General features: G+C 40.9%; 1 protein-coding gene across 1 annotated transcript in view; it reads left to right on the top strand.

Annotated features, from left to right (window-relative positions):
* EPSTI1 (epithelial stromal interaction 1) overlaps positions 1-9,884 on the top strand; it is an 84,247-nt gene that overhangs the window by 16,688 nt on the left and 57,675 nt on the right. Inside the window, exon 4 of the mRNA XM_032781772.2 lies at positions 8,645-8,718. Coding sequence (XP_032637663.1) covers positions 8,645-8,718 — 74 coding nt within the window. The remainder of the gene's footprint in view (positions 1-8,644; positions 8,719-9,884) is intronic.

The raw sequence follows: 9,884 nt of genomic DNA, 5'->3' as shown, positions 1-9,884 counted from the left end.
CCTGCAATGAGGGCAGGGGACTGGACTCGATGACCTCTCGAGGTCCCTTCCAGTCCTACAGTCTATGAATCTATGAAAGGTTTAGGAAACGTGACCTATAAGGAAATGTTAAAGAAACTGGGTGTGTTTAGTCTTGAAGAGAAGACTGGGCAAGAGGGGATCTGATAAGTCTTCAGATATGTTAGAGAGATAAAAAGGATGTTGATCAATTGTTCTTGTTGTTCTCTGAAGGCAGGACAAGAAGTAAAGGGCTTAATCTGAAGCAGGGAAGGTTTAGGTTAGATATTAGGGAAAACATTCTAACAATAAGGGTAGTTAAGCTCTGGAATAGGGATTCTCTTGGAAGCCTATCTTTTGTAATTTTTTTTTTTTTTTTTTTTTTTAAAACTAGTTGGACAAAAACCTATCAGAGGTGATGTAGGTTTACTTGGTCCTGCCTCAGCACGTGGTGCTGGACTTGATAATTTCTCAAGGTCCATTCCAGTCCTACATTTTTATGAAATTTGGGATCCAGGTTGCTGCAACTTTGCTGTCTATGTATGAAGGTAGGCAGAAAAGTTAAGGTGACTTTTTGTCTACCCTCATGCACAGAGAGACTGTTGTATTGATGCAGTTGAAAGCTCATTCATAAACCAACCTTTGTAGTTTTGTTTTAAATAAGAACAGCATAACTGAAAAACAGTATGTAAAACTGGAGTGAAATCTTTCTTTCAAGCAATCTTGAAAGGGATAGAATACAAGGCTAAGGAGGTGCATGGTAGGTGAAGGTGAACTGCTAGGTTTGAAAAACTTACAAGATATTTAGGAACTGAAGGTCTAAACTTATTAGCTCAAGACTGAATGAATGCTTTAGATGGAAGAGTGGTGGTGGAATGTTGCAGAAGTGAAAAGCCCATGCCTTGCCCCATCTTCTGGGGAGGAAGGTGCTGGGATTCCTATCCTACGGCACCCTCTTCCATATTAACCACTAGGTACTGGGTGTTTAACTTTGAAAGTGCATCTCCCAGCTACTGGAAAGGAAAAGAAACTGTCATTCTCTTGTCCTGGCTCAGTGTGTGTTGCGGGGGAGAAGGGTTCACTGTCTGCATCCTAGTTGCTGAGCAGAGAGTTCTCCTCCACTCTGCCTCTCTCCCAACTTCTGTGTTGAAGAGTCCTCCTCCCCTCCAGATAAACAATCAACAGGTTTTCACTATCCTATCTGAAATTATGCTGAATGTGGCTTGTCCTTGTTGATAATTCCTATCAAACCATGTTTGTAGGGATATTAAAGAAGGTACTAACAGTGATTCCCCCAAGTGACGGTGACTTCCCCCCCCCCAGTTTCACCAAGTACAAAAATCTTTTAGTTCTGCTGTTAAAACTTGTAAGCGCCTGTCCACAGAAAACATTGATTGTATCTGTCCTGTGAAAGATACTCTATTACTATGTAAAACTTACAAACAAGTTAATTAACTTCGTTCTTGAAGTGGACACTATGTTACCACCCCTGCTGTGAGCCTTAAGCCATTAATTGACTCTGCCTAAGATATGGAATGTATGTTGATGAATGCTTAATGTACGTATGTCAAGGTATCTTTCCCACTTTGAACTTTAGCGTCCAGAAAGTGGGGATCTGCATGTACCCTTCTAAGCTTAATTCCTAGCTTAGATCTGATAGCGCTGCCACCAACCAGAAATTCAGTGGGCTGGTACCTCCCTGTCTCCCAAAACCTTCCCTGGGGACCCAAGACCCAAACCCCTTGGTCTTAAACAAGGGAAATAACCATTCCCCCTCCAGACTTTCCCCTCCCTTGGGTTACCCTGAGAGTTAACAACTGATCAACTCTTGGATATCAACAGAGAGAAATAACCTTCCCTCACCTCCCTTCCCCCCGCCCAATCCCCTGGTGAGCAGACCAATCCCCCTTGGGTCTTAAACAAGGGGAATCAAGTCAGGTTTCTTAAAAAAAGAAGCTTTTAATTAAGAAAGAAAAAGTGAAAAATATTCTTGTAAATTAGGATGGATATTACAGGATCTTCAGCTTATAGACTAGAGGGCCACTTCACCACCAACGCCCGCTAACTAAGATATGCTTAAGCGTTTCAGCGACAGCGCGAAGAACGCATGTAAGCCTATATTATTAACTTTTTTCTCAGCACAATATCACATTTGCAAATAAAGAAATCATACGAGATAACAAAAGATTAGCCTCGCACAACACAACGTGTGTATGTATGCGAGAGAGGTAGAGGAGATTCATTAGTCGAGCGAGAGCAGTGCCACGAAATGTGAAATCTGTAGACGTTGCTGTGGAAGAATTTTTGCGCCCTCTACTCTTGGCGTGGCAACTTGAGTAGCCTTAGATCTAGGGGGGGTAGGGGCTAGTCCTATATAAGACTGAAGATCCGTGTAAATTGGCGCATCTAAGTTTAACACAGAGATAATTATGTTAACTGGTTGTTCTTTCCATTTAAATAAAAGCTTTCTTTCTTTATCAGAACCCACTGATTGTTCCCCTTTGTCTTAAGACCCCAGGGATTGGGTCCTTGACAAAACTCACCAGGGGATTGGGGGCCTGGGGGAAGGGAGGTGGAGGGGACAGGTTAATTTCTCTCTGTTTTCAGTAAGATCAAGAAAGTTATGGATCAGTGGAGACTCTGCAGGGTAACCCCAGGGAGGGGAAAAGTCTGGAGGGGGAGAAGGTTGTATTTCCACCCTTGTTTACAGACCTGCAGGGGGTTATGGGATCCTTGGGTCCCCCAGGGAAGTTTTTTGGGGAGACAGGGGGAGAGTACACGCCACTTGTGAATTATTATCTGGTAGGTTGGGCAGAAACTTGCGCATTGTATTCAGATACTATAAGCTAGTGAAAATATAGACAATAAGAGGGGAATCGCTAATGATCGCGATGGATCCCACAATAATTCTGCGCGGACAGCATACCTAAGTTACCAAGTGGATAGATACCTGTATCTATAGCGTACATTAAGTGCATTCTACACATACATTTCAATTATCTTAGGCAGAGTCAATTAATGGCTTAAGGTTCACAGCAGGGGTGGTAACATGGTGTCCGCCACTTCAAGAACGATAGTTAATTAACTGTTGTAAGTTGTTACTAGTAAATACAGTACTTCACAGGAACAAGATACAATCAATGTTTCCGTGATCACCAGGTCGGCTTACAGTTTTAAAACCAGCAGAACTTAAAAGATTTTTGTACTGCGTGAAACTGGGGGGGAATACCTGTCCTTTGGATCACTGTTAGTGACCGTTTCTTTAATATCCCTACAGAACAAATGTTTGATTAGGAATATCAACAAGAGACAAGCCACATTCAGTCATAATTTCAGATAGGAGATAGTCACACACCTGTTTGACGTATGTTTTTATCTGGAGGGGGAGGAGGGACCTCTCTCAACGACAGAAGTTGGGGAGAAGAAGGGCAAGAGGTTGGAGGAAGAAACCTCCTGCTTCAGGCAACTAGGAGGCAGACAGTGGAAACCCATTCTCCCCCGCAACACCAGCCTCACTGAGCAGGTAACAAGAGACATAACAGTTTCTTTTCCTTTTTTCCTATAGCTGGGAGATAGCAACACCTTCAAGTGTAACATCCCAGTAAACCTTAGTGGTTAATAATGAAAGGGTGCCGTGGATGGATCTACCAGCACCTCCTCCCCAGAAGAAGGCAAGGCATGGGCTTTTCAAACCTCTGCCAACACTTCCAGCCCCCACTCTTCCATCTAAAGCATTCAGTTCGGGTGTCTTACGCCGGTCTGAGCTATAATAATTTAGATTCAGTTTCCTAATATCTGATTGTAAGGTTTTCAACCCTTACGCAGTTCCACCTCCCTATACCATGCACTCCTTAGCCTTGTTATTACTATCAAACCCCTTTTGTTCTCTCTAAAGATTGCTTGAAAGAAGAAATTTCAAACAGTGCAGTTTTAACAATACCACTGTTGTTCAGTTTAATGCTGATTCGTTATTTAAAACAAAACACAAAGGTTGGATGTCTCAACTCGAAATAGAGTTTTTCAAACTGGCGAATCCATAGCAACAAGTCTCACCTCTCGCTGCATGAGTAGAGCAACAAGTTCACCTAAACTTTCTTGCCGCTACCTGTCTAACATAGAAATTAGCAAAGCTTCGCAGCCCGCAAAGCAACCATACTGGAATCCCCAAATTTCATAAATGTAGGACCAAGGAATGACCTTCGCAGAAAATTTTTTCAAGTCCAGCACAGCCCGACGGTGCTGAGGAGACCGCAGGGAGGAACCAAAGTAAAATAAAAACCCTTTACATCACCCTGTCGTGAATAAAGGTTTTTTGGTCCAAATAGTTTAAAAAAAAAAAAAAAAAAAAAAAAAAAAAAATTACAAAGGATGTTAGGCTCTTATCCAAGAGAATCTCCTGCCCACTTTCCCCAACGCAACAGGAAGCTTAACTACCCTTTAAGTGGTTGAGAATGAACAAAATGTTTCTAAATTAAACCCTGGTAAACCATTCCTGGCTTCAGGAATAAGTCCATCTTAACTACTTCTTGTCCTGCCTTCAAGAAGGAACAACAAAACAATGATCAAGCATCCTTTTTATAGCTCTCAACATATCTGAAAGACTTATCAGAGCTTCCCCCCTCCTTGCCCAGCTTCTTCCTCTTCAAAGACTTAACACAGATATCGCAAACAGAGGCAAAAATTCTTCCAGCAAAATACACATTTGCAAATAAAGAAAATAAACAAAAGACTAATCCGCCTTCTAGCTAGTACTTACTATTTTGATCATGAGAGACTGTTTCAGAAAGATTGGAGAAACCTGATTGCACGTCTGGCCCCACTTAGTTCCAAGAGAACAACGAACAAAACAAACAGCACAAACAAAGACTTCCCTCCACCAAGATTTGAAAGTGTCTTGTCTCCCAATTGGTCCTCTGGTCAGATGTCCGCCAGGCTCACTGAGCTTCTTAACCCTTTACAGGTAAAAGAGACATTAATCCTTAACTATCTGTTTATGACAACGTGAATGGTTAGGGAGGTGCCAGCCTAGAAAAGATCCATCAGCCGAAGAATGTGTCAAGTGGACCACCAGACAACCTCCAGAGGGTAAACTGGGATTCACCCCAAACACCTGGAAGGAATGTGCCACTTTAGACAGTGTGGAGCCACCAGAAATATGCCATCTGCTGATTGAGTCAGCAACAGCAGGATGAAACAGCTCCCATAGACTAACACTGGAATTAATTCCTATAAGAATGAACTCCAAAAACTGAGGACTTTGAGTCTCTGGTTCTGCTACCAACCTCCAGGAGCATCAAGTGCATCTGACAGACTCGGCTCCATCCTCATGACCAAGATACCTGGCCAGTAACTTGGCATGAGCAACTTCTAGGCTGGTAACTATACCACCTATACAGAACTTGAATGAATGTGTGTGTCTATGTGTGTGTGTATGTATATATAAAATATACACATTCACACATATATATGGAATAAGTAGTGATAGGAATAAGTAGTATCAGAGGGGTAGCCGTATTAGTCAGGATTTGTAAAAGCAGCAAAGAGTCCTGTGGCACCTTATAGACTAACAGACATTTTGGAGCATGAGCTTTCGTGGGTGAATACCCACTTCGTCGGATTCACCCACGAAAGCTCATGCTCCAAAACGTCTGTTAGTCTATAAGGTGCCACAGGATTCTCTGCTGCTTTTACAGGAATAAGTAAAATAAACAATGTTGTTTAACTATCTTTTGCTTTATTATTATATTTGCAATAAATGTGGCATCTTTGCTGTACCCCTCTTAATAAGATCCTGCTGGTTTTTATTATATTGGTATAACATGTTCAACCCTGTTTCAGCAGCTCCCATTGCCAGTGGGCAACTTTGGTAGTGTAGACAAGGCTAGCAAGGTGTTGAAGAAGGTGGAGGCTTCCCCAGTTAGAATGATCATCCAAAAGGACATGGACTCAAGGGTCCTCTTAAACAAGGCATGTTGTAGTCAGGGCCATGCACCTCCTTGTGCATGGAGATGCCTAATGACCATGGATAAGAACTTGGTTCAAAGGGTGTATGGTGACAATTCTATAGAAACAGATGACTTAATCCTCCTGAGATGCATATCTCTGCCATGGAAAGCTTCCCAGTGGTTAGTAGGAAAGTTATTTTTCAAGTTCTGGTGAACTTGGCATTCTGCCCCCTTATTAGCTCACACGTGCTAATACTAATGCTGCCTTCATGTGCGTTTTCTTGAAATGGCTCAAGTTACATCCTTGGAAAAAGAGAGAGAACTTCAGAGCTTATGGCAGGCAAAAGAGAAATCTGAAGGAAACTATGGAGCTGAGAACACCCACCAACAGCTCTTTAAAATGAGTGGAATGACTAAGAGGGAGCCTCGGAGCTTCCGTCCAAGGAATCAGAATTGTGGCAAATGCGCAATAATTAACTCAAATTAAAAGGCAGATTCACTTCTTTGGTGACTTCACTGTAGATACAGATCAGATGTGGGAAGAAATGACAGGTTTCTGACATGCATTTGAGGAGGCTACATCGACCCATAGAGTGCTGGTACTTTCCAAATTGAAGCAAATACACATGGATGATTGGTGAGAAATCTCCGCTATATTCAATAGCTGGTGTTAAGAACTTTAGCTCTGTACTTGCTCGTGTGGGCTTAAGAGGGCCAGCAGAGGTTTGAAGAAAGGAGAGATTCACAATGGCATCTTTAATGGCACAACTGAAGGGGTTCATTCGATTACCAATTCTTTTAATGCCTCTTCTCTGAGAGTGACTCTTTTTAAAGAGACTGCTTCATTTTTAGTGTCCAAATCATCAGATTTCCTCAAATTGAAATTCAATAATTGCTTGGCTACCTTGATTAAATATTGTAAGAATTCCACATCTGCACTATTTCTGTGACTGGCAGACATCCAACCTTTCCAGGACTAGGTAATTTCCAGTACCACAGAGAACAAACAAATACATTTGAGTTCCATACTTTCCCTTAGATAATAGAATTCTAAGCAATACATTAGCGTAAATTTATAAAGAACAAATCATGCCTGACAGCCTTCATTGTTGTTTTTTATATATGAAGTGAATGCAGAAGTTATAACATGTTTTGATTTTGATTAAAACATTTGATATACTGCTTCACAAAATCTTATTTGGAAAATTAATTCAAGCTGTCTTGGATATGAGCCCTGCTGAATGGATTGAAAACTGGCTGGCAGGCTGTAAGCAAAGGGTAATGATGAACACCAATATATTGAGTAGTGGCTGATGTCCAGCAGTGTGCCTGCTTTGGAGACTGATGATGCACATGGCTTTAATTAATATCAGGAGCTGGAGCTGATGTTAAATTTTCAGATGACACTAAAAGGCAAAGTGTTGGCAATACCAGGAAGGAGAGTTAAAAATAATACACAGGAACCCAGAGAGGCTAGAAAAGGTTCAGGAAGTAACAAAAAAATGCTCAACCTGGAAAACTTATTTATAGTACCAACTGTGTGCTGATTATAGTGCCAACAGAAGGTATGTTGTCTTGCATACTACATAGTTCCATTGATTCCTAGAGGAACTAACTACACAGGTGCGTAAAGTTAAGCCTCAGGGTGTCTGCACAGACTAGGAAGGTAATAGTTCTCTTTGTAGCACTAATGCAAGCAGTTTTTGTAGTTTTAGGTACCTCTGTAAAGACAAAAATGTTGACAAATAGGAAGGAATTCAGGGAAGAAAAATAGAAATAATTATGGAGCTGCAATTAGCTTGCCCAAACAACAAAGGGAAACCCGATTGGCTTCTATAAATAGAAGGAACATCATGGAAAAGAGGAATTGTTCAGAGTAGCCTACCATAAGAACTGAGAATAATAAGATTTAAAACAATTCACTTCTTTCACCATGCCCTGCCATGAGAGTGAAGATCTATTGGGTCCCTCTTGCTGTCTGTTCTAGAGTTTATAGTTTCATGGCTAGAGGCTGGGTGCTCTCAATAGAGGACCCATGCCTCCGAAAACTATACCTCCTACTATTTGAGCCTTAGTTTGGCAAAGCTAAGATGCAGGTGAAGCTTGTGTTTTTAACCAGGTTTTTGATTGCTTTAAAGAAATTAGTGTTTTTTTTTTTCCCCTTGCTAACAAAGAGCAAATTCTGTATTTTCACTGATGTTAAGTGCTTTAGTGATGGTTAGGGGCCATCCAATTAGAAACCTCAATAAAAATTTTCTATCAATTTAAAAGTATTTTTGTGAAACAATTTCCTCCCCTGGTTTGGGGGAAAAAAAAAATCTAGCACCAACATACTGAGCAAAAGAAAACTTAGGATGACCATCAGGAAATTAATCTAGAAGGCAAGACACTGTTAAACAGTGAAATAGTCTCGCAAGTAAAATGAGGAACCCTCATAACTTCAGTCATTTACCAGTAAAAAGGACAAAACAGCGAAGAATATTCTGCAAATAACAAATATTCTGTGCTGGTGAAAGAATGACATTAGAAAAAGAGCTGCACAAAAAGATAAAATAGGTGTCTTCGATCTCTCATTTTTATCAGCATGATTAGGCATACAGGAGAATATTTTCATAATGTGTTTATTATATTACAGTGTCTCTTGTTGCTGACACTTGGGCTTAAAATTTTCTAACATGCAGAATGCAATTTGTATTTTCTAGGCGGAACAAAATCCGAGGCTGAAGCTAGGCAAAAACAACACATCAGACACCTGCAATCTAAATACCAGCAAAAGGTCAGGAGGAATACATGTAATTTTTAGTTTAATTTTGGAAATACTGTTGTTTTTTTCTCCCTCTGAGGGCCGCTGTTCCATGTGGCTGTAAAATGAACTCCCAGTTGTTTGACAAAAGAAATAGAAGTCATGAGACTTCAAAAGAGACAAAGAAAAGGCGGACTTGCAAGACTTCACAGTAATGTAGAAAATGAGAAGACTGTTTGATAAGTGTGTGTAAACAATGTTGCAGATCACATCTAAAGTAATGAGGTTAATGATAATGCCACCAACATTGCCCTTCATATTTTCAACATGCTACATAAATGGTAACCAGTCAATCAACACAGCGACCCACATTTCAGGGCTATAAGTATTTATCCTCATTATGAAGGGCATACATGCTTGTAAAGGTCCGTCATAAGAACGGCCATATGGGGTCAGACCAAAAGTCCATCTAGCCCAGTAACCTGTCTTCCAACAGTGGCCAATGCCAGGTGCCCAGAGGGAATGAACAGAACAGGGAATCATCAAGCAATCCATCCCCTGTCGCACATTCCCACCTCCTGGCAAACAGAGGCTAGGGACACACCCCTTCCCATCCAGGCTAATAGCCATTGATGGACCTATCCTCCAGGAATTTATCTAGTTCTTTTTTTAATCGTATTATAGTCTTGGCCCTCACAACATCCTCTTGCAAGAAGCTCCACAGACTTACGTTATGTGAAAAAATACTGCCTTTTGTTTGTTTTAAACCTGCTGCCTATTAATTTAATTTGGTGGCCCCTAGTTCTTGTGTTATGAGAAGGAGTAAATAACGCTTCCTTATTTACTTTCTCCACACCAGCTATGATATTGTAGACCTCTATCATATCCCTTCCCCTTAGTCATCTTTTCCAAGCTGAAAAGTCCCAGTCTTATTTATCTCTCCTCATACAGAAGCCGTTCCATACCCCTAATCATTTTTGTTGCCTTTTTCTGAACCTTTTCCAAGTCCAGTATATCTTTTTTGAGATGGGGCGACCACATCTGCACACAGTATTCAAGATGTGGGTGCACCATGGATTTAAATAGAGTTAATATGATCTTTTCTGTTTTATTATCTATCCCTTTCTTAATGATTCCCAACATTCTGTTCGCTTTTTTGACTGCCACTCCACATTGAGTGGATGTTTTCAGAGAACTAT

This window comes from Chelonoidis abingdonii, chromosome 1 (assembly GCF_003597395.2).
Source record: "Chelonoidis abingdonii isolate Lonesome George chromosome 1, CheloAbing_2.0, whole genome shotgun sequence".
Lineage (NCBI taxonomy): Eukaryota > Metazoa > Chordata > Testudines > Testudinidae > Chelonoidis > Chelonoidis abingdonii.
Note: the sequence above shows the minus strand (reverse complement) of the source record. Positions and strands in the feature narration are given on the sequence as shown.